General features: G+C 39.6%; 1 protein-coding gene across 1 annotated transcript; it reads right to left on the bottom strand.

Moving 5' to 3' along the window:
* Positions 1 to 4,477: 4,477 nt before the first annotated feature.
* Positions 4,478 to 11,900, bottom strand: Gpx6 (glutathione peroxidase 6). Its single transcript, XM_027922162.1, has 5 exons — positions 11,814 to 11,900; positions 8,929 to 9,082; positions 6,652 to 6,769; positions 5,980 to 6,079; positions 4,478 to 4,684 (listed from the first exon to the last, which is right to left on the bottom strand). The coding sequence occupies exons 1-5, from the start codon at positions 11,898 to 11,900 to the stop codon at positions 4,478 to 4,480; spliced, it is 666 nt and encodes a 221-aa protein (XP_027777963.1).
* Positions 11,901 to 24,980: the final 13,080 nt, after the last annotated feature.

The following is a 24,980-nucleotide window of genomic DNA, read 5'->3' as shown; positions in this document are numbered from 1 at the left end:
CTTCCCTCCAGAGGGGACAACTATAATGTAATTCATTCTGATGCTAAACTCCAAACTGGATTTCAGGAAATAAGACACAAAGGAAATTGCATCTATACTTCTCTTTCCCCTGCCCTATCCTGCTTCATGGATTCCCTTTCTTTTGAGATGGCTCTCTTAATTATTTATGTGTGTCTGAGTCCCAGATTCTGTTTGTAGGGAACAAAAACCAAGTCAAGAATTTGTGAGACCATAGGAGCAAGATTTGATGTGCTCTGGAATGAACCATGGCCTATTATTTTTCATCTTTTGGAAATCTGGCTTCTAGCACTGACTCAGGCACATCCAAAAGCTAAAAACCGCAGTGTCCACACAATCTACAGGGAAGATGTTGCATTCACAAATTAACTCATATGGAGAAGACTATACTGGAATCTTATATCCAGAAATGGGCTCCTGAGCAAATCTTGGGATAGGATGATTAGAGGGTCTGAGTCCTGGTTTCTGAGAATTTAGAACCTTCTGGACCTGCCTGAGAACCCTCCCCAAAGGTTTTGTGATCAATAATGCATAGAAATTCCAGATGTGTCATAGGTTCTCAGTGGTGTTGTGGCTTTATGGAACTAACTAGCTCCAGTTTACCTGATGTGCCTGAGATGTGGGAACTTCTGGTTGGAAGGAAAAGTTCCATAGCAAGAGCAACTCCTGTGATGAAAATCATAGTCACCATGATAGGAATAGCAATCATTTAGCTTCAATAAGAGACGAGACCTCTTGAGCCACTCTTGGGAAGTCCCCCTCTTCCCAGAAGTTTCTGTGTATAGCTTTCCTTGGTCACTGAGAGCTATAATGGGGATTGGTTGAGGAGAAGAGAAGTAGAATTTTTTTCTTTATCCTCTTTTTATAAAAACTTTTACATTATTATTATTATTATTATTATTATCAACATTGTTGTCATTGTTTGCAACATTCTAATCTGCTTACCCAACACCTGTCATCCCTTGGCAGACATTTTTTTGTTTCTACTTTTCCTGACTTTGGCTCTTCTCATAACATTTACTTTTCTCTTCGGGGACAGCCACTGGAGGGCATCAGGAGTATGGAGGTTGAATTTTTCAGAGCCGCAGCAAGATTGCAAACTCTCACAGATATTCCAGCACAATATGCTTAAATTAAAGGCTCTTTCTTCACTACTTTAGGAATGTTACTCCCCTTGAGCATTTACTTCTCTACAGCAACAATGCCTGAGATGGTAATGATAGTAATAATAATCTAACTTCTCTCTGTTTTATTTTTTAAATTTGTTCTTTTTAGTTATACATAACAGTAGAGTATACTTTGACATATTTATACAAACATGGAGCAAAACCTATTCTAATTAGGTTTCCAGTCTTGTGGTTGAACATAATGTGAAGATTCATGTGGTATATTCATATATGTACATAAGTAATCTAGCTTCTATAAGACTGGATAAACCAGTATCTGAAAAGAGTTGTATACACTGTGTCACCTCATCCTCCACCCACTTGCTGGACCTTACTTATCCTGATCTGAAAATAGTTAACAGATCTGAAACTCTCCGGAGAACTGTTGAGGTCTAGGGATGGCTTTAAGAACTTCAGAGATTGAGAAGAATTCAAAATTAAAACACATTTCTCGATACCACTTGTGGCTAATTCTGTTATGTCCTTAAAACTGCCATGGCACCAGATAAATGATTAATGGAAGTCTCAAATCCTATAGTTTATGGTCAAGAATGGCCAGATTTTTTTAAAAAATTCATTTCCCTATTAGATTTTGAATTCAAGAAAGCAAAGCATCCAAATTTTTTATTTTTCTCTTATGTGTCTGCCACTTAGAAATTTTAGGTTCTTAAAAATCATTTTCTTAATCAAAGGGAGATCAGTAGAGGAAAGGGACCAAGGGATAGGAGGAGGGGAGGGATGGAAGAAGTGCTAGGGCCCATTATATTGTTAAAATTTTTGCATGTATAAATATGTAACAACAACTCTTATTGTTAGGTACAGCAATAAAAAATACACTAATAAAAAATGTGGAAATAAAAATAAAATAAATTTTAAAAATGAAAAAAAAATCATTTTCGTGATCATTTCTGTTTAGTTTGTCAATTTCCATGTTCCTATATAAAAAATTAAGTCAGAGATCATATTTCCACTTAAGTATGCAGCAGAATTATGATCCCCATAATGTTTGATGTTACTCACTGATACATACTGCTTCTGAAACAATTCTTCCCACCCCACCCTCTCTCTCACAAATACACATACAGAATGTTATATTTCCTGCACTTTTGTGTGGTGCTGTGGATTAAACCCAGGTGTACTCTTAACACTGAACTACTTCTCCAGTCCTTTTTTATTTTTTATTTTGAGACAGGATCTTGCTGGGTTGCTGTGGATCTTGCTAAATTGCTGAGGCTGGCCTTAAACTCTTTGCCATGCCAGACTTAAGGGTAAAATATTTTAAAGTGCAGCCACCTGTGCCAAAATAATCTGTTGAAAATAAGAGAAAAGCAACTATTTTATTTTCCTTCTCACCTAATCTTTCCTTTCCTTTGTGTCTTATTTCCTGAAATCTCAGTCTATTATAAAATATTTAGTTTCAATTATAAAACTATGGGAGACCAACCTCATATTGACTGAATTAACTCCCCTGCTGGGCGATGTGGCCTTAGGCACCCATGCTGCTATACTGTCCCACTCTTCTAGGGTTCAGTGACTGCGTCTTCCTACAGCCCCATGGGTGAAGCTACGCTCACCTGTTCCTTTGTAATATAACCCCTTGCCCTGTTTAGGATAGAATCTTCCATGGAAGTGCCTTGTGTGTGTCCTCTTCTCTTACTGTGTCCTTGGGTGTGGCCTACCTAGATGTCAGTCAACCTGCTGACAGTGGACATCATGAAAATAGACTCAGCCCCCTGAAACCTGACCCCTTGCCTCATTTGAATAGCTTCTCCTCAATAAAAGGGGTCAGCTTGCGTGTATGTCTGTGTGTGTGTGGGGGGGCTCTCTCTCTCTCTCTCTCTGTCTTCCTGCGGACCCTTAAGGTCAGAGGAGCCATCACAGCGACCCCAAAGAAAAAGGTATTTGTGTCTCTTGTGTGGTTATTTTGTGCAGCCCAGTCAGCCCAGTTTACCTGGAGTGACCCCTGAGCCTTTTAGTCACAAACTGAAACCCGGGATAAAACAACAAAGGGAAAGTAGGGCTTTTCAGAGGTGTTTTGAATCTCCAATTAGGAGTTTTTTTCTTTTCTTTTTTTTTTTAATACACTTTTTATATTTGTTCTGCTTTTATGTGTTTTCAGATTTTAATAGTCAGCATGAAAATTTTATAAACAAATTTATGTGTATTTATTAGAGGTGGGGGGAGGGAGGGAGGGAGGATTCTTTCAGAAGCAAAGAACTTCTCTCATACAGGTGCTTAGCCAGGAGACCTGAATAGGAGGCATAGAGGGGCCTGACATTAAGAGGTCAGTGCTCCCACTGGGGATGTAGCTTAGTGGTAGAGTGCCTGCCTAACATGCATGAGGCCCTGGATTTGATTGCAGCACCACACACACAAAAAAAAGGGTCACAGCAGCTGTATGTCTACAGTTTCACCCAGTAATTTTGAATGCGCCAAGGTAAGCTCTAAAGTGCTTTTGAGAGAAATAAAATTCTGAAAAGCAAAGTAAGGAGGTTAAGAAATCAGGAACAAAGAAGAGGTATGAATGCAGACAAAATGTGGGACTGGGAAAACATCACTTGAAGCCCAGTTGCTGCAGAATTTTTTAATTTTTTTTATTTGTGTCAATGATATGCTTAAAGTTGGGAGACTTACAGTGAGGAGAAAACCCATGTTCAGAATGAAAGGACATTCCTGCCCAGGTGCCGTGACCTGAATGCACTAAGGGACAGGCACCCAGGAAGGTTCAGAGGGGCTTTAGGACCCACCATCATAGAAATGCCCCTCCTTTTATGTGAGATGAGGTTTCTGCTCTCACTCTGTCTCCAGAATCCTACACTATAACTATAGGGTGGCAGAGGAATAAAGGAGAACAAAGCAGGGAGAGGAAGTTTAACAAAGCATGCCCTCCTTGGAGGACAGTGAGGCTAGGAAGGTGACCTAGAGAGTCTTGCCATCAGTTCTTTCTTTCTTCAGTCTGTCAGGACAGGGAAAGGATGGCGGTCAGAACTTCTGGGGAACTTTTTAACAGACCAAGGGTAGTCTGAATCATTTACCCTAAAATGACTTTCCTTTGTAATAGTTTGGAGAAAATTTATATTTTCATAATCAAAGATTTGGTTTTCTTTCCTTAATCTTCAAATACACACACACACACACCCCTGTTCAAACGTTCATGAACAGCTGTTTAGGTAGTACAGAATGATTTGATCATATGGAGGATGAATAGGAAGGAGTGTGGAGCAAAGATGGGCACTTTAGACATATTCTTCAGGAGAGAGGCAGGGTGGCTACTTCTGCCAGTGTAGCCCTTCCTACTGGGTATCAAACGGCTTTAGGTATTCCAGGATGTCCGATTTGACTGTACTGACTGGAATCTGGTGGAACCAGCGCATGACAGGGACTCCATCAGGCCCCACCAGGAACTTCTCAAAATTCCAGCGGATATCATGGACCTTCATGGGCTCCCAGAAGAGTTGTTTTGAAGAACCCAAAAGTTCAGAGGTTGGAGGGCAGGAATTCTGGAGTACAGATATGAAAAATGGAAAAATAAGTTTATTTCTGCTTCTATGTGGTCTGGTCTTCTTCCTACACCTAGGGGGTTTTCTTGCCATTATTATTTCCTCTATTATACAAATAGTTAATATATTAACTATTTAAAATACTTCTAGTCAACCATAGACATTTCAATGTATCATCACCAATACACCAAATACCAAACAACCAGAAGGTAAAAAGCATAACAATAAACAGAGAGCACTCTCCCTTTCTTTGTCTCTCTTCTATTCCCATGATTTTATCATGGTGTATCAGTAAAAGAGTATCTTCCATTTTCTTAAGCAAGTCATATTCTTTTTTTAAATCTTTTTTATTTATTTTTTATGTGATGCTGAGCATTGAACTCAGGGCCTTGCACATGTAGGCAAGTGCTCTACCACTGAGCCACAACCCCAGCTGAGGGCAAGTCATATTCTATAGTTTTATTTTCCTTAGGTAAAAAATAATAGGTTGGTTTAAAGGAATAAGTCCCAGAATTAGGATTTCATAGGCCCCCCCAAAAAAAATTCAATAGCTAATTCTAATATAGAATTATCAACATTCATTTTGACATAAGAATATACTATAGCCATAAAGGATTTTTCATTATTAGGCTTAGCTGATCCAAAATGATGATATCACTATTTTTTGAGCAATAAAAAGTCAATTTATATGGTGTAACCTAATGGTGATTTGTTATGGATAAATTATAGTCTTTTATATGCAATAGGTTGGGGTTTATTGAAAACTCTCTATATTGTCCATCCCACCCCCCGTTCACTGTGGATGGGTGAAAATACCAAGAACCAGACTTGTTCTGCAGATAAGAATTTGGGGACAAGGGTACTAAGATATCCTGGGGAGTCCTTCTATCCTGGTATTCTCTTGTTTTAATGTTCTGTAATTCAAAATTCACTTACCATATGACACTCTACCCGATCCATATCTGTGTTTGTCTCCTGAATAAATATATGAGTTCATTCAGGAAAGAGAATACGTCCTATTAGTATTTGTTAACTCATTGTACAGCACAGTCCTTTGCACATATTAGGGATTTAATAAATGATTATGAATTAATGAATTATTATCATTCAGTAAGGGAGGTTAGTTCATGTCAGAGCTATCAGATATTACATGTTTCCTCTACTTGAAGCCAAGTCTTCATAGGAGGTATTGCCATGATTTTTTAACAGAAAATCTCTTTTTAACACAAGCCCCTTTGCTTTCAGTTTATCTCTACCGATAGAAACCAATCCATGCCAGGTTTATGTTTACTCACCTTGAGGAATGTAAAGACCTCCTGTTCTTTTTCTCCATTTACATCCCCTTTCTCAAAGAGCTGAAAATTGGGGACAAAGCCACCACCTGGACGCACATACCTGCAGGAACCAATGGGGATCCAAATTAAGAAAGGATAGTAATGCTACCAAAACTTTACCACAAAAAGAAATCAGAGATTAAAACGAAGATGTTGTAGACAAGGAAGGTAAAGAGAGGGTCCCCAAGAATCAGGATTTCAACCATAGACTCTAAGGAGCCAATAAAGAATTCCAAGAAATTAGGAAGGCAAGTTTCCTGATTCATTTTCATTTCCTATATTCCCTCCTTTTCTCCTGGACTTCTTTTCTAGTAAATCCTCCGGTGGTTTGATCATCAAAAGAACTCAAAGGTAGAGAGAACAGGCCAGGGGTGTAGTTCAGTGGTAGAGAGTTTGTTTAGCATTGACCCTGGGTTCAAAAAAAAAATAAACAAAAAGAAAATGGGGAGAGCAAATATTTGAACACTGCCAACATGGACAGATTGAATTCAAAGCTTCATAGCATTGTGGTGATATTCTTCAACCCATTTGATCTATCAACCACCACAGAAGTTCCTAGAATGGGAGGGCCTCTAGGCAGCATGAGGAAGGGGAATCATGACAGTCTCTGCAGGACCCTATGCAGGCACTCACTTGAGCCCAGAGAGAATCTCTGAGTTTTTTCCTGGTTCTTGTTTTCCAAATTGATTACAAGGAAAGCCCAACACAATGACATTTAAATGCTTCAGCTCCTCCTGAAGTGCATTCAGTTCTGTAGGTAGAGAACAGTATGGGTCAACTAGTCAGAAGCCCTACCTCAACCAGTGAAAGACCACTAGATTTATCCATTTATCACATGAATAACCAGAAGACTGTGAAAGGAGAGTTTCTGGTTATAGAGATGGATCAGGCAGATCAAAAAACTATCACACAAGTTTCCAGAATCTCATCGGAGTTGTTGCCAGTTTAGTGTTTCCCATAATTGGCTATACTTCACCTTCCAATAGAAGCTCTTATTTAAAGCAAACAAACACAGACTGGTTAGTCTTGCAAAGCATCCTATTTGAAGGATGAGAAGAGAAGCCGGACTTGAATTCTGCTGCCTTTGTTAGTTGATGGGTTGATTGAGCAAATGTTTATTCAAGAAAAAGGCAAACAGAATGGACATGTTACCCTCCTCTCCCCTCCCCTATGTGTCCCACGATGACACAACCTGACACTTCAATCAAGTTCCCAAGAGCACTCTGCTGGGAGTGGTAGAGGGAATCAGAGAAATTCCAAGCCTGGCTCCAAAGCATTCATTTCCCTGGATCACTCAACGGGATCCCAGGTCACAAACTCCAAATTTCTCTTTGCCACTGTCAGGAAGCCTCCGACTTACCTGTCTAGATTTATGCCAGGATTTCCATCTTCAGCTATTTTTAGTTCAGATTTATTCAGTCCCCAGAACCAGCCCCACCCAGACTCATTTAGACTCAGCTCTGCTGGCACTTCCCCCAAGAACCTCGAACCTCTTCCCTTCCTATGTTTCTTCAATTCTGTCTACGCCTCAATTTCCTCTTCTCTTTGGCTATCAAGAGTACTTCCTTCTTTAAGAAAAAAAAATGCTTTTTGGTTGTAGTTGGGCACAATGCCTTTATTTTATTCATTTATTTTTAATGTGGTGCTGAGGATCGAACCTAGGGTCTCCCACATGCACAGTGAGCACTCTACCACTGAGCCACAACCCTAGGCCATGAGTATTTCCTTCTTATAGCTGAAAACTTAGCAGACCTTGATTGTAGGGCTTTGGCAAGTTCCTTTGACTCTCATATGAGTTCATTTCCTCATATGGAGTAAAATTTGAATGAGATGCTCTCTAAAATTCTCATAAACAAGGTCAATAAATTATATCACAGCAACACAATGGATAACTGCAACTTAAAAATGAATGAGAAAACTCACCATGTACTGACACAGAATAACATCCAAGATATTTTATTATGTGAAAAGCAAGATACAGAATCAGAGAGACACAGACAGAAGAGGAGGAGGAAGAAGAAGAAGGAAATATTTGCTTATAGTTGCATAAAAGATTTCTGGAAATATACATCATAAACTTTTGACAACAGTTGCCTAAAAGAAAGAGAAAATGAACAGTGTCCCTGTTGAACCCTTTTGTATCTTTTGAATTTTGAACGTTGTAAATGAATTACCTATTCATTTAACACATAAATTTAAATTAGGGACTGGGGATATAGCTCAGTGGAAGAGTACAGACCTTGTACACATAAGGCTCTGGTTTCAATCCCCAGCACTACAAAGAAGAAGAGAAAGAAAAAAAAAACAAGAAAGAAAGAAAAGAAAAACAAACAGAACTAAATGAAAGCAATTTTAAAAGCAGATTCATGTCCCATGCATCCACCATTCACGCATTATGAATTTTTATATTTACCATATGTTTCAAATTTAACCATTTGAAAGAAAGAAAATTTAGACTTACTAAATGATACTAAACTCTCATTTGGATTCTTATAATTAGGTACATTAGGTACTGCACGCTTGCTCTCTCTCTGATCCAAGGCTATATTCACAAACCCCTAATCTGTACTTTTGAGAGTATCTTTTTATTAAACAATATATCTAATACTTTCTGAGAAACCCAATGGTTGCCTATAATATATGTTCCCCTCAGGATATAGAGCAATGTGTTCAGGGTACAGATGTTCCTAGTAATCTTTGATCAAGTCTTTGGGAAAAAATTCTCAAATCTGGAGATATTTCGTCTGGCATTCTAAGAAGCAGAGCAATAAAAGGATTTAGGGGAATAGACACTTACATCTTCACTTATTCCATCTCCCACCCACAATGACACATTAGTAAAACCTTCAAGAATTAGAATATGGCTATCTGACAAAACTAGTTCACAAAGAGTTGAACTTTAGTTCTTACCAGGATATTGAGCTGTCAAGCCACAATAAGTGGCCACGTTGACAAAGAGGACATGCTTGCCAGCATAGTTTTTGAACTGGATGTACTCATCACCACTGAGAGTGAGGGCTCCATACTCATAGATGGTGCCAGTCACCCCTTTGTTGCAATCCATCTGGAATGTAACAAAAGTAACTGTAACATAATCCTGTAAAGGATAACTCCCAACATCTGTGGATTTGTCATGGTGTGGGGGGGAGAATATTGTTTGTTTTGTTTCCTGGAGCAGGGTGGAGGGGGGTACTAGGGATTGAACCCAAGGGGTGCTTAACCACTGAGCCACATCCCTCTTTTCTTTTTTATTTTGAGACAGGACCTGGCTAAGTTACTGAGGCTATTCTTAAACTTCAAATCCTCCTGTCTCAGCCTCCCCAGTCACTGGGATTACAGGTGTATGCCACCACACCTGGCTCTGTGGACTTTTTAAAAGAATTTAAAATGCTTCACGTAATATCTTGAAATTTTGACATGTGAAGATAATCTTTTCACGTAAAATTTTAGTTCGAGCAGATGCCACAATGGGAATTTGTGTCTTTTAACTTAGAAGTAGCCTTTCTTACTAAGAAAAAGTCACATGGATATCATCCTGTCACTGATACCTATGAAACTCATTTGCAATGTCCCCTTCTTATCCTTATATTGTGGAGAAATATCCTGGACTGCTCAAGGATTAGGAATTATAATTATAAGCACAAATAGCTAACGTTTTCTGCCTACAAGCATGCCAAGACAAAAGGGCAGACAGGACTTGAAATAAAAGATGTTGTTATTTGATAAGAAAGATCATATTCCTGGCAATGTGGAAAAAAGTCATAGAATTTTATTTTATTTTTTTAAAAATTTTTTAGAGGTGGACACAATATCTTTATTTTATTTTTATGTGGTGCTGAGGATCAAACCCAGTTCCTTACAGATGGTAGGCGAGCACTCTACCTCTGAGCCACAATCCCAGTCCAAATCATAGAATTTTAGAGCACTTTAAAATAGGCTTCAAGTGATCTCAGTCCATAAAGGCCTGCCCCATTCAAGGAAGGAACTGCCTATGGGTGAGCTACTGTGCAGAGTGTGGCAAGAAGCTTGTTACCATCTTTTGTAGGTTCTGTCACAAGGACATCAGGCAACAACTTCTCCTCCACCATCCTTAGAGAAAAGGAGGCAGGCCCCCCTCTGTATGTTTCTTTAAATCTGTATATTACTATGTATATATGTTAACACAAATATTTGGAAACTTTAGTCAAGAAACTCACTGTGATGGGGTTGTCATCTATATGCCTGCATTTTATTTGCCTTCGTGCCTTTCTTGCTAAAGTAAGAAAAAGTCACTTGGAAATCATTCTGTATACTGTCTTTTGTGTGCCTCTATCCTCCTTGCCATCTTGTTTCCTTTGCTCTGGACTCAACAACTTTCAAAATTTGTTTATCATCCTATGAACTGGCATGTAGAATCCCAAGAAAATTGCCAATTTGAAAGGCTCCATCTTTCTTGTCCAGTTTTCAGTTTTGCACCAGTTTGAAGAGTCAGGAAACCCTAGAACACAGCCTTTCATTTACAAGACAGTTTTCTACCTCAGGAATTTCACCTGCACCAGTAGCTGGATGCCCTTAACAGTAGACTGTGCCCTCACTTGAAGATATGCTATGATCTTCCTATAGCTGCAATTTTTAAGCATTTTATATGCATCATCTTAGACTTCATATGGAGCTCAAAACAGATCAAACCCAAAGCTCAGGTGTGAGGACATGCACAAGTATCAACTGAGAACATTTTAGAAATACAAATCCTGTTTTCCCCCCCTCAAGACAAACAATCAGAAACTCTAGGGTTGGGGCCCAACCACCTGTGCAACAAGCTCTCTAGGTAAGTCTTTTTAAGCTCAAGTCTGGGGATCACTGCACTATAGGATAGGCATTGTTCACCTTTTACAGAGGAGAGAAAGAAGCCAACAAAAGATATGTAATTAGCCTAAGGCCACAAATGAGGCTGAGGTTTTGTTGTTCTTTTTTGTTGGTACTGAGAGTTTGCATGCTAGAGAAGAGCTCTACCAGTGAGCTACATCCCCAATTTTGAAAGAGTTTGTCTGATTTTAAAGTTAAAATCTGGATCTCAAGTCATCAACTTTGATCTCCACCCTGCATCTGTGGACATATATACAACTTTCACAGAGGTGGCTACCATTGTGGGGACTTTCCTGAATAACATCATGCAACTTGGAACAGCACCAAGATCTAAGAAAAAAATTCTCTTACTCTGAGCTAAGCCTTTTCACCACCTCAACATATAACCTTTCCTAAAATCAGTTAACAGAAAACTACCCTGTCCTTCTTATTATTCTTTTTTATTATCCCCTGAAGAAAAAACTCCTTTTTTCCTGACCCTGAATCTTCTGGAGCATTCTAATAGCAGCTTCTTCATATTTTCCCTCTGGGTTTCTGGTCCAACAGCCTCTCCAAGAGCAACTAGGTCAGTTTCCCTCCCAATCTATTTGCTATTTTATGCCTTTTTTTTTTTCTGAGACCCATAGGGCTGCCTCCCAATTACAGACCAGTATGAAAGGGACAAGTGAGGGTCTGTCAAGGGGCACCAAGGGAAAGTGGCAAAGGAGAATGCACTAAAGGCAGACTTCATGCACTGCCTGGCTCACCCATATTCTGCTCAAAGAGTTATTGGGTGCAGAGAAAATATATGTAAAATACATAAGGCAGGAGAGATGTGGCAAAAGTCTGCAAAGAAAGGCTTGGAGGAGGGATCTCATCCTTCAAGGAGAGGAGAGAATTCCTAGCATCTCTTGCAACCAAGTTAATCATCATATATTGAAATCAGCCTGGATTCCCTGTGGGACACCCACCTTCACCATTTGTGGCTTTAGGATCTCCTGACAGAAGCCAACCAGGAACAGTGGGAAAAGACAGGTGGCCTGGAACTGCCAGTTCATGGTTTCTACTACGAGGTCTAGGAGAGTCTGAGGTCCCCTGGAATCTTGGCCACTTTTGAGTCCCTGGCAGGCACCAGTTTGAAGATATGCCATCCAATCTCAGAGCAGCATTTATACACACCCACTCCCACTCCCTCTCTCTTCCTTTTTCTCCTTCCCACCTCTCCACCCCTGCCCCTTTGGGATGTGAGATCTGTTCCAATCTTGAAGGTGAAAGCTTCCTTCTTTGGAACCTGAGGCACTATCCCTCCCCTCTCCAAGTGACTGGCAATTCCTCTAAGTGACTGGCTCCATATTCAGGAAGCAAAACCATCTCCACTGAATCAGAATCAGCTTTTGTTAAAAAGGATTTTGTTTAAAAACCCTCACGTAATTTGTATGCAAACTAAGTTTTGAGATATTTACCTCAGATGACTATTTATCCTTTGTCCTTTCCCCTCAAACTTCCATGACTCAGACGGATCATTATGTTTTCTAATTATGAAGTCCAGTTGTGGGAGCCTGAGTGTCTCAGATTCTGACCAGAAGTCCTTCCCCTAGAGAAAGGTTTGTTATTGCAGGAGTAGCACAAATGAGGGTACACATTCACAGTGGAAAGTTGTCAAGGAGAAAACTTTAAAGTCCGAGTTAGGGAACTATCCTGGGCTTGAGATTCATCCTCTGCTATAAGCCATTATTGTGAGGTACTAATAAGAGAACAACCAGACAGCTGTTGCAAAGAATTTGGACTGGGAAGTGGTATAGAGCTGTTTTCCCTAGCTACCTCCTCTTCCTCTCTGCTATCATCTATGTGGTTTTCACTGCCAGCTTAGGTTATGAAACCCTTGTTAGTTGAAAATTCTTCCATTTCAGCTCTAAGCCTATTGTCATCCAGCCCCCTCCACTTGCCCTGCCTCTTCCAGATTTACAAAAGGCCTTAAACTGCCTCTTGGAACTTAAGTCTGGGTGAACTGAATTCTTGTGAACTCTCTTGGAAGACAAGGTTTTTGTTATCTCAGATTTCTGAGCTCTTCTCAAAGACCTGTAATCTATAGCTTGATCGCTGATACCTGATCCATCTATGCAGGTCCCTAAGGCATTTAGTCACTCATGCAGAAGTCTTACCTCTTGTGGCACATTCCCAACCTCTTGAACCTTTCTCAATTCAAAGAATGGCTGAATCTTAGGCTATAATTTCCCAATTTACAAATGTAAAAATAAATATTTTCCCAAAGTTATAGATCTAGTAATAATATCAAACTGGGACTCATACTTGAGTGTGTTCTCATCCCCAATCCAAACCCTTCCAGGGTAAATAATGGTCCCCACAAATATCAGGTTTTAATCCCTGGAATCTGTAAATGTTATCTTATACAGCAAAGACTTTTTTAAGTGTGATTAAAATAAGGATTTTGAGGTGGATGGATTATCCTGGATTATCTGGCTGGGCCCTAAATGCAATCACATGTATCCTTGGAGGCAGAGGGAGAGATTACTACACAAGACAAGGAGATATATGACAATGGAGGCTATAAGTTGCAGTGATGTCAGGAAAGGGTCATGAGACTGCCTTTCAATTTTATTCCTTTTTATTTTATTTTTTATTTTCTTTTGAGAGAGAGAGAGAGAGAGAGAGAATTTTTTTTAATATTTATTTTTTAGTTTTCGGCGGACACAACATCTTTGTATGTGGTGCTGAGGATCGAACCCAGGCATGCCAGGCAAGCGCACTACCACTTGAGCCACATCCCCAGCCCCCAATTTTATTCCTTTTTAAAAATTATTTTTCTAGAGTAGACACTGAGATGGGCAATTAGGAGGGATGGTAACTGTAACTCTGTGGCAGGGAACAGAGACCGGTCTCCAGTGCTAGTTTCTTTCTTTCCTACTTGGCTAAGAAGTTAGAAGTCAACAGTATATGTTCAAAAAATCTTGTGGGAAACCCAACTAAAACAAATAAATTGAAGTAAAAAATAAATAATTCATTTGTAAAATTATTTTTCTTATTAACAAAATTGTATTTTCCATATTCAATAGATTATTTTGAAGCATATATACATTGTGGAATGACTAAATCTAGCTAATTAACATATGCATCACTTCACATATTTACCATTTGTGTGGTGAGAACACTTTATATCCATTCCCTTAGCATTTTAAGACTACAGTATATTGCTAATTATTGTCACCATGTTGTGCAATGTATTTCCTGAATTTATTTTTCTTGTCTAACAAAAATTTTATCTTCTGATCAACATCCCCCAAGCCCTATCCCTAACCACCCTTGTCCCTAGTGTTAGAAATACTAAGGTGGCACAAGAAATCAATGCTTATGTAAGTGGGTGGGCAAAGCAAACTTTTCTTCTGACAGAAGGGTGTGCTATAGAACGTGGCTAGCAAGTACACCTGGGCAGGCAGTCTGCCTCTTTGTTTTTTGCCCTGACTGGAGGACTCTGGGTATAATCTATGTGATTTAAAGTTAGGGAAGGCAAAGGGAAGGTCTATAATTAAAATGACTACAATTGAATCCAGTTGAATACCACCATTCTACTCTCTCTACTTCCTTGAGATCAACATTTTTGGATTCCACACGTGAGTGAGATTATGTGGTATTTGTCTTTCTGTTCCTGGCTTATTTCATGTAATATAATGTCCTGCAGTTCTATCCCTCTTGCTGCAAATGACAAAAATTTCTTTCTTTTTATGAAAGAATAATATTCCATTGCATATGTGAACCATATTTTCTTTATCCATTCATGTGTTCATGAGTACTTACACTGATTTTATATCTTGGCTATTGTAAATAATGCTAATAAACATGGGGGTCAGACATCTCTGACATACTGATTTCAGTTCCTTTGCCTCCTCTTCACACCTTCCACCAGAACCACACATTAAATCTTTGTGTTACAGAAAGCTTGGTTCTTGTCCCTGATGCCACTCTAATAATGAGGACATGGTTTTGAGAAAAAGGAAAAAAAGAAGTTTTATTGCTTTGCTCACAAAGGAGAAACATAGGGGGCTCCTTTCCCAGATGTGATTCTGCCCATTAGAGGGAACAGAGGGCTTTTAAAGAGGTGATGCAAAGGCTACATTCCAAGTGTGCCTTGTTGGGGTCAAGTTCACTTGTAGATTTGAGAGAGAGACATTTCTTAGATCATCAGGACAAGTAACTTGGCCTATGATGGGAATAAGGGTAGTCTTGCTTTCCACAGGATTAAGGATGATGAAAGGGAGAAGAGAAAGAAAAAAAAAAAAATGTCAGTTTTAAAATAAGCCACAGTGGCAGAGCAGCAAGAGTTATATTCAAAGCATGAATACTAAGTTGTATTCCAACCAATAGTGTACAAGGGTTCCATTTTCTCCACCTCTTTGCCAACACTTATTGTTTTTTTTTTGTTGTTGTTGTTGTTTTGTTTTGTTTTTTTGGTTTTTGGTTTTTGGTTTTTTTGATCATATCCTTCCTAAAAGGTATGAGGTGATATCTCATTATGAGGTTGTTTTGCTCTATTTTTTTGTCCTGGGAACCGAATGCTGGGGCACTCTACCCCTGAGTAACATCTCCAGCTTTTCTTACTTTTTATTTTTGAGAGTCTCATTAAGTAGTGGAAGCTGGCCTCAAGCTCACAGTCTTCCTGTCTCTGCTCCCCAGGACACTGGGATTTCAAGTATGGGTCACCACACCCAAGTCACTGTAGTATTAATTTGCATTTCCTCTGATAAGTAGTGTTATTGATTATTTTTTTCACATTCACATTGGCCATTTGTGTCTTCTCTTGAGACATATGTGTATTCATATCCTTTGCCCTGTTCTTTAGTTTTTGATAGTATGTTTCTCATTTCTTTCCAAGTTCTCACCAGAAGCATCTTTAACATCCTTATTTCTACTAACAGTCAATTCAAGGAATTCTAAGATTTTCTGATACATCTAAAAATTCTCCTAGCCTTCTACCCATTTTTCAATTTCAAAGCCACTTCAACATTTTTATGTATTTGTTACAACAGCATAAACTCTATATTACTTTCCTGTAGCTTTTGTAAACGCAAAATGATGCAGACCTCAGCAGACTCAGGGAAGCTGTTCATTCATTTGCAGACTTAGGCAACACTGAGTCTCATTTTCTGGATGCAAAAATGGCTGTTGGTTACAGAGGTGATTTTAGTTTGATAGGGTGTGATGAGGGTGATTTAATCATTGGAAACTGTGGACCTGCCATTCAGATGGTCAGGGACTAGTTGTATAGGTTAAAACTTTAACTCAGAAGGGCAGTTGTAAAAAGGTTGAAACTCATTGTTTCTTGGAGAGATGGGAGCCTAGATCCTGAGGGATGAGTACTTAAATTTTGCCCATTGCTTTTCTTTTTCTGGGATTCTTTTTCTCCCAGAGTCTCCATATTTACTGTCCTTTTTTATGACTAATTTACAATGGAGGAAAGTCAAAGTCCAGAGCCCAGCATTCAGTATCCACCTTTTTCCTTCAGGGACCATTGTTATTGGGAAAGACTTTACTAGGAGGTTAATGCTTGGCTGGTTTCACCTCCCTCCTCCTGAGCTGCATCCTCTCTCCGCTTTTCTTTGGGTACTGTTTTGTAGGAATAGTATTTTCCATAACCCCTCAGCTTCTGTAATAAATTGCTGCAAACTTGATGATGATGATGATGATGGGAGAGAAAGAGAGAGAGAAAGACTGACTGACTTTGTCCTCTCACGGTTTCGAAGGTTAGAAGTCCAAATCTGAATCAAGATCAGGGCTCCAGGGAAGAATCCATTTCCTGCTTTCTCCAGCTTCTGATGATGCTGACTTTCCTTGGTTTGTAGTGACATCACTTCATCTTTGCCATCATAATCACATTGTCTTTTTCTCTATTTATAGTCTAATCTTCTTCATAAAGAATTTAAGAACTGACAAGAGGGCTAGGGATACAGCTCAGTGGTAGAGCTCTAGTGTACTCCAGGCCCTGGGTTTGATCCTCAGCACTGGGGGGGGAAAAAAAAAAAAGCAAGCACTGTCAGGATGGTAATGAACTACCAAGTCATTTACACAAAAATAGAAACTAAACAATAACATTTTTTTTTTCATGAAAGCCAATGTGTGTCCAAGAAGAGTTGAACTTCTAATTGGAAGACTTCCCACAGCTAAGGGAGAATCTGGTTCTCCAGACACCAAATTGATGTCCAACAATACAATTTAATTCTCATACCAACTCTTGGAGTTAGCACAGATCCCACAGGGTAAGGACTCAGTCTCATGAGACTACTATTGTAAGAGGGGCTGCTTTAAAATTGGGAAAAATTTGTTCTCTACTATCTGATTGCCAGGTCTTGAGCTACTTTCCTCTGTCATGCCCTTCTGCAATGATGTTCTGCCTCATTCAGGCCCAGAGCTATGGAGTCAGCCATAGCTGACTGAACCTCTGAAAATATGAGCTACTGTAAACCTTTCCTCCTCTTAAAATTTTTTTTTGAGAAAAAAATTTTAAAAGCCCCAGATATTGTACTAACAGACTCCATTTTGTTTCTTTAACTTGTTTAAGTTATTTCTTTGTCCAAGCTTCTTGCTGGCAGTCATCGCATTCTGAGAATGGAAACTGCTCCTAAGCAATAAAATTACTCCTGGTGACAGGAGGATGCCAACAGGACTCCAGTGATTGAACCCCAGAAAAACGAGATTTGCAACTGGATATAGCCTAACCAAAATTGCTATGCATATACATAGCTCTTAGTTCCCTAGTTCTGTCATTTGCCTATATTAGCTGATGTCAGTACCGGAAAGATAGATTTGGAGACTAGCTTGTGGCAGGCAACCTCTGAGCTATTTGCATAGACTCTACTGGTCCTTGAAGCCAAGGAGATTTTGGTCTGGCATTGTAAGTCATTTTGTGGTTTATTACACAAAGTACATGACCTCAGTCTTCAGTCAGCTACAGAGGCTGCTCTGCAGTTCCGGAGTTGGGCATTACCCACTGGGCTTGGACAGCCCACCTCCTACCTTATTTGGCAAAAGAACATTCCACGGATATCCTTTGAAGCCCCCTTTGTATAAATAAAGGAAATGCCAGCTCGCTGGCTTGCGCTCTCTCTCTCCTTCCAGTGTGGAAGCAGGACCTTAAAGTCACAGAGCCATCCCGCCCTCGCTTTTCAAAATTATTTTTGTGTTGTGTGGTTTTTTTTTTTTTTTTTTGGCCATATTTTGCAGCCAGCTCACTACACATAGGGGAACACAGCATATCTTGCCTGTGCAGGCTGCAGGTGAGACTAGCTGTCTTTCTAATTTTGGCTAAACTGAGAATAAATTTTTTTCTTTCCTCATCAATTAACCACTCCCCCACCCCTTTCTCTCTCTCTCTTTCTCTTTCTCCTCTCTCTCTGTTAATTGGACTCTTGAGGTAATAGTGTAATGCCAGATTCGTGGGACCTCAAGAGACCTCCAGGAGCTGAATCCGATACAATCACCCAAGAGTCTTTATTGCAAGCTCGAGCCTGGACTCACAACCGTTCCCGATGCAGCGGTCCCAGGGAGTGAGTCCCGGTCCTTTGTTCAGTGAGATTTTATAGGTTTTGGGGGGATACTCTATGCGTCACAACATCACACAGCAAATCATTCCATACCATGGGAAAATCAAACAACAACTCTTAACATTGATTAGCACATTCACTGTCGGGAACAAGTTGGGTAGGGGTGATTGGTTAGTACAAGAGGGGGATTCCTTTGAACTGATTGGTTTAGGCCACAAGGGGTGTACCTGCTAAACTACATGGTTTCCCAACATGTTATCAACCACCATAAACTACTGAGGGGGTCATCTGGCATCCCAGGTATTTTCCCTGTCTCATGCTGATTGGTGGTTGCTAGGGGGTTGCTATGGGTCCTCACCTAGCCTAACTGAGTCAGGGACACCTGGTGCTGCAGATCTCATTTGTAGATAAGCAACTTAGCAGGGCGGGAATGTGCTAGGAGTGCTCTGTGGGTCTTTCCAAGGACAAGGGTCGCGCCCCCTTTTTTAGAAAAGCTTTGCTCTGAGGTAGAAAGGCTGGTTTCTCAAAAATGGAGTCACAGCAGTTTCTCAATAGATGACTAGGCCAGTTGGTTAAGACCCCAGAGTCAGGCCAATACTCCAATAACACCCCCACTTCAGGAGCTACTCACCAGAAAGCTATAAATTACAGATTCACACACCCTCCTCTATAGGTTTGATAATTTGCTAAAATGACTTGCAGAATTTAGGAAAGCACTTGTGTTTATTGATTTATTGTATAGGATGCAGCTCAAGAACAGCTAAATGAAAGAAATGTGTAGAGGGATGAATAGGGGAACTTCTGTACCTTCTTTATGCACCACTCTCTCCATACTTCCAGTGTTCACCAATCTGGAAGCTCTCTGAATCCTGTTGGTTAGAAGTTTTAGGGGTTTTTACAGAGGTTTCTTTCTGTACTTAAACATTAGTAATTAAATCATTGGCAATTGGTATTTGAACTCAATTTTCATTTAGTCTCCCTTCCCTGAAAGAGGGTTGATATGGGAAGTTCCAACTTTTTTATCATGCCAATTGATCTTTCTAGCAACTTAGCCCCATCTTGAAGCTATCTAGGGACTCCTAGGACCAGTCAAATCATTAGCATATAAAAGACATACTAGTTATCTGGGAAATTCCAAGTTTTTGGACCTCTATGCCAGAAAAAGGGACAAAAGCTATATTTATTTATTTATGTAACCACACAGGGTCCACTCCGTAAGAACCTCCTCACCTTTAAACCATGGTTGAATAGCTTCACTTTCATGATAAGAACAAACTAGAAAACACAGTTTACCTAACTGCAGGAGTTTGCAAGGAAATTAGTCAGTGTTCTTCAGAGAAACAGATGAACAGAGTATTGAGAGAGTGTGTAAGAAATTGGTTCTTGTGATGAGAGGTTCAAGCATCCCAAGATCTGTTACTGGCAAGAGGGAGACCCAGGAGAGCCAAAGGTATAATTCCAATCCAAATCTGAAGGCCTGAGTCTAAAGGTAGGTGAAGACCGGTGTGCCAGTCCAAACGCAGAGAAATCAGATTTTCCCTTAGCCTTCTTTTTTTTATTCAGGTCTCTAGTGGACTGGAAGAGGACCATCACATTGGGGAAAGCAATCTGTTTTGCTCAGTCTACAAATTCAAATATTAATTTCATACAGAAACACTCTCATTTTTTATGATCCCATTAGACAATGGCAAGAGTAGCTGGGGAAAGAGATTGACTGGTATCCACAGAATGGTCATCCTATCTATCTGATTATCAAAATCTTCCTCCACTGTGGTCACCCTTTTTGTAAGCTCCCAAGTAGGCCAAAATATCATTATGCTTTTTGCCCATTCAGAGAAGGCTATCCATATATTTCTTTCCCAAATTTCTTTGTACTAATTTTCTGATCATGTTCTTTCCAAGGACCTGATCATCTAGCCAAACCACTGGACATAGCCCATGAATTGGTATGTAATTGCATGCATAACAATTTCTCTTTCCAAGCAAAGTTAACAACCAGGTGCATGGCTTGAAGTTCTACCCACTGGGAAGATTTTTCTTCATCACTGTCTTTCACAGATGGTCCAGAGGGGGGTTGTAATGTTGCAGCTGTCACTTATTAGTGGGGTGTCTACATATCATGAAGAATCATCTGTAAACCAGGCCTGAGTATCCTTTGTCAACTGAGCGCATGAACTCTCCATGAGGCCATAGGTACAGTCTGGGAAAGAGAAGGCAATGTAGCAGCAGTGAGGATCATGAATATTGGGCCACTTCTTCATGTAGCCCTTTGTGTCGCAGCTGCTTAAACCTGATAATGTATATACTACTTCCATTTTTCTTTTCCTTTTTCTTTCTTTCTTTCTTTATTTATTTTTCTTTTTTATAAAAGGTCTCATTAAGTCGCTAAAACTAAACTTGAACTTGTGATTCTCCTACCTCTGCCTCCTGAGTCACTGGGATAATAGCTGTTCACCACCACATCTGCATGCTGAATTTAATAGTGTGGTGGGTCACATAACATTCAGTTCTTGATATGGGCTGTTTAGGTCTGGAGGTAACTTGGTGGCTCAGGGTTAAGTGTTCAGTCCCCACTAAGGCCCAGTAGCAGGCCAAGAACTATTTTCCAAAAGTATAGTAATTGTCTGTGGAGGATGACAGGACTTTTCTACAAAATCCTAAAAGTCTGTGCTCTGATTGTTTCTACCGGCCCACCAAAGTCTCCAAACAGCAACCTTGACTACCACTGCCACTTCAAGCATCATTGGCTCTGGATCATATGGCCCAAGTGGCAGAGCAGTTTGCACAATAGCCTGACCTATTGCAGAGTTTTCTCTTTCATCTGACTTGGAATGCTGTGGGTTACTCAAATTCCTGTAGTTGGGCATGGACACAGTGCTCTATCCTCAATGCCCTCCTCAAGCCCATTCATGCAGGAGTAATAGATAAGAACACTGCCTGGGGGAGTACAGGTTATTCCTCTTACCACTTCCCAACCCACCCTCCAAGAAACAGAATTCTTTGGGAGGTAGGCTGGGAGAGGGATGTTTAGCATAAGTAACTGAGTCTTCTGGAAGTCTGTGTGTCAGGGCCTGAATCAGTGAAAGCTCAGGTTTAGGGCCACAGCCAGCCTATACCAGTGATAATAAACAAAAGTTTATCATGTCTGGGAAGGAAATCAGAATGTTAAAAACACATGAGGGTGAAAATTAAATGCAAAAAGGTTATTAGTAAAGTTTCTGGTATTTCCAAACATATATTATAGGAAATTCAGCTCAGAGGGTGGAGAGGCAAGAGTAATAAAGTAAAACTCAGGTTTATGGTTTAGGTCTACATTATTTACAACTTTAGCTGAGTCCCTTAGCCTTTCCAACTTACTTTTCCATTGTACATTTGAGCTAATGACTTCTGTCTATAACTGGCTGATTGTGAGAGGAAAATAAAATTGTTGATATGAAAGAGGCTTGTGAACTATAAATTTTATATAAACATAAGTGATATTTTCTTAAAATGGCAGATTTAGAGTAGATCCCATGCTTTACTCTTCTAATCCAAAGAATGGAAACTTTTGGAAACTTGAATGGATATTCTGGAAGTAAGGAGAATGTCTAATTCAGGGAGAATAGCCCAATAAAACCAAAGAGTAGACAAAAATCTCTAAGATTGATTTGTGTGGTTTCAGAGACCACAGTTTGAATCAGAGCTGAAGAGGTATATTGCTTCTTAAAAAGAAATTAACCTGTTTCTTTTATGATTGAAGGAACTAAAACCAAGAAAATTAGTATTGAATTTCAGGCTGGATTAAGTTATCAACAGAGGCTCTGGTAGGGAGTCTAAATTCTTCATTGCAGTCTTTAAATTACCACTCACTAGCTATGTGACCTTGGACAAAAAGCTTACACGCAAAAGAATCCTACATCATGGCCATCTGTGGTGGTGTATGCCTTTAATCCCAGAGGCTTGGGAGGCAGGAGGATAACAGGTTCAAAGTCAGCCTCAGCAAATTAATGAGGCCCTAAGAAACTTAATAAGACCCTGTCTCAAATTTTTAAAAAATATAAAAAGTGCTGGGGATGTAACTCGGTGGTTAAGCGTCCCTGGGTTCAATCCCTGATATGTATTTAAAAAAAAAAAAATCCTACCTCATAGAAAAATTGGAGTCTGAATGGGAAAAATAGGTAGTGATTAAGACATTGGTTTTTTCCACACTGGTCTTCCTACCACATTTGAGACCATGATCTATTTGTAATTACAGGATTTTTTAAAAAATACTTTTTTCTGGTAGATAGAAACAATGCCTTTATTTTATTTATTTATTTAGGTGCTGGAGATTGAACCAGGGCCTTGTACATGAAAGGCAAGCACTCTACCAACTGAGCTATAGCCCCAGCACCCCCTTATTTTATTTTTATGTGCTCCTGAGGATCAAACCTAGTGCTTCACATGTGCCAGGCAAGCACTCTGCCAACTGAGCCACAACCCAGCCCTAATTACAGGATTTTTAAAGTCAGTAAATGACAGATTTCATCATTTAATTTAAGCTTTGATTGTTTTTTTTTTTGTTGTTTTTTTTTTTTTTCAGCCTTGACATATGCCTTAGTCCACAAATATTTCCACCTAAAGTCTTATTTGTTAAAAATTGTTCTCCTTGGCCAGGTGAGGTGGTGGATGCCTGTAATTCCAGTGACTCTGTTGGCTAAGGCAGGACAATTCCAATTTCCAGGTAAGCCTTGCAAAGGCCCCAAGCAACTTAGCAATACCCTGTCTCAAATTAAAACTTTAAAAAATAATAATACTAAATAAAGGTCTGGGGATGTAGCTCAGTGGAAAGTGCCATTAGGTTCAACCCCCAAAACCAATAATACTTTTTTTTTTTACAAAGAAACAAAACCCAAATTATATCCCTTGTCTCTCTGGTGGGAATTCCTAGTCCTTTCATATTGTGTATGTGTTTGGGAGTGCTTCACATGACATTCTGGTCAACAATGAACTGCATATGATAGTGGTCCCATAAGATTGTATTGCCTAGTAATGTCATAGCCATCTTAATTTGTGTAAATATACTCTGTGATCCTCACACAATGACAAAATTGCCTAACAATGAACTTCTCAGAACATATTTCCATCATTAAACAACATGTGATTGTATGTATGTACATGAGTATGTATAATCTGAATAAGGGATGTGGGATCTTAAAGTTCTCATCACAACTCATCTCCAAGATCAAGAATCTAAATTCAGCCTGTAAATCCAGCAGTTTGGGAGGCTAAGGCAGAAGATTTGCAAGTTCAAAGCCAGCTTCCACAACTTGCAAGGTCCTAAGTAACTTAGTGAGACCATGTCTTAAAATTAAAAATTTAAAAAAGGGCTGGGGATGTGGCTCAATGGTTTAGTGCCCCTAGGTTCAGTCTCTGTGTTTTGAGAAATAAAAAGAATTCATCTCTGTCTGAGAGATCAGGGGAGGGTTGGGGATGGAGGGGCAGGGGAAGGTGGTGGTTACTGGCAGTAAAGACTGGGAAGGAGCTTGAGAGCACAATAGGAGAACCTTGAACACCATGCTGGAGATTCTGGATTTGAGGCTATAATAAATTGGTTCACATCATTGGCTTTTTCATCAGTAAAAGGATATTATCAGATGGGTATTTAGAGTTTGCAGAGATAGCAGGGTAGAGGAGAAGTATTGAAGGGGAAGAACCTGAAAGAGAGAAGACAAGTAGATGATTTTATCCTTCTAGGAAAGAAATGACAAAGATTTGATATGTGGTTCTGATGAGAAGAGACAGAAGCCTTGAGAGACAGTCTGGAAGGTGACAGAAAGTGCCCTCCCTGTGACCTATGCTGAGCCTAAGCTCCAAGGAGGGGCTCTTGCTCCTAAGAAAACTGAAACAAAAGAAACAGAAACTTGGGAAAGCAAGAATTTTAAGGGTCACTTGGTCTAACATTGAGGTAGAGCTTAAGTAACTCTAGGAGTTACTTATTGTGTGATAAGTAAAGATAAAGTGGCTAAGCAAGAAATTTAGAACAGCAAGGGAGGAGCTAGTGTGTAATAATTTTACCATCACTAAATTCATAATTTGACTTAAGTCATTTTTTTTTACTTTAACCTCAATTTCTTCATCTGTTTAATTTATATAATCTGTGCACTTCAGGCCAGGGCCAATACCACAAGTTTAAAAAAATTATATATCTTCTTTATTTTTAAAATTTACCCTATGAAGTTCATATTAGTCTCCCAGTTTTACAGATGAGGACCATCTTTTACAGAGGTGCAGAGGGCAATTTACCTAGAGTCACAAATGTTGGAAAGGATTGAGGAATGAAAGTACATTGTTTTTTAAACCTGATACTTTAATATGCAAATATCAAGGGGGGGGGGGGGGTAGGGTGCCCAGAATTAAACCCCATTTAGATTTCAGCTCCAAGGAGGAGGAGGCAGCTTTTTGTGTGACTCTGGAAGGGAAAGAGGGTACTTGGGAAGGAACTTAGAACCAGAGAGGATGAACTTATCATTTCCTTAAACATGGGAGCTCAGCACAGCTGAGTTCACAGTGCAGGTCCTATGGAAGAAGGGAATGGAAAGTGAGAAATGTGGTAAAGGAGGAACA

This window comes from Marmota flaviventris, chromosome 6 (assembly GCF_047511675.1).
Source record: "Marmota flaviventris isolate mMarFla1 chromosome 6, mMarFla1.hap1, whole genome shotgun sequence".
Classification (NCBI taxonomy): Eukaryota; Metazoa; Chordata; class Mammalia; order Rodentia; family Sciuridae; genus Marmota; species Marmota flaviventris.
Note: the sequence above shows the minus strand (reverse complement) of the source record. Positions and strands in the feature narration are given on the sequence as shown.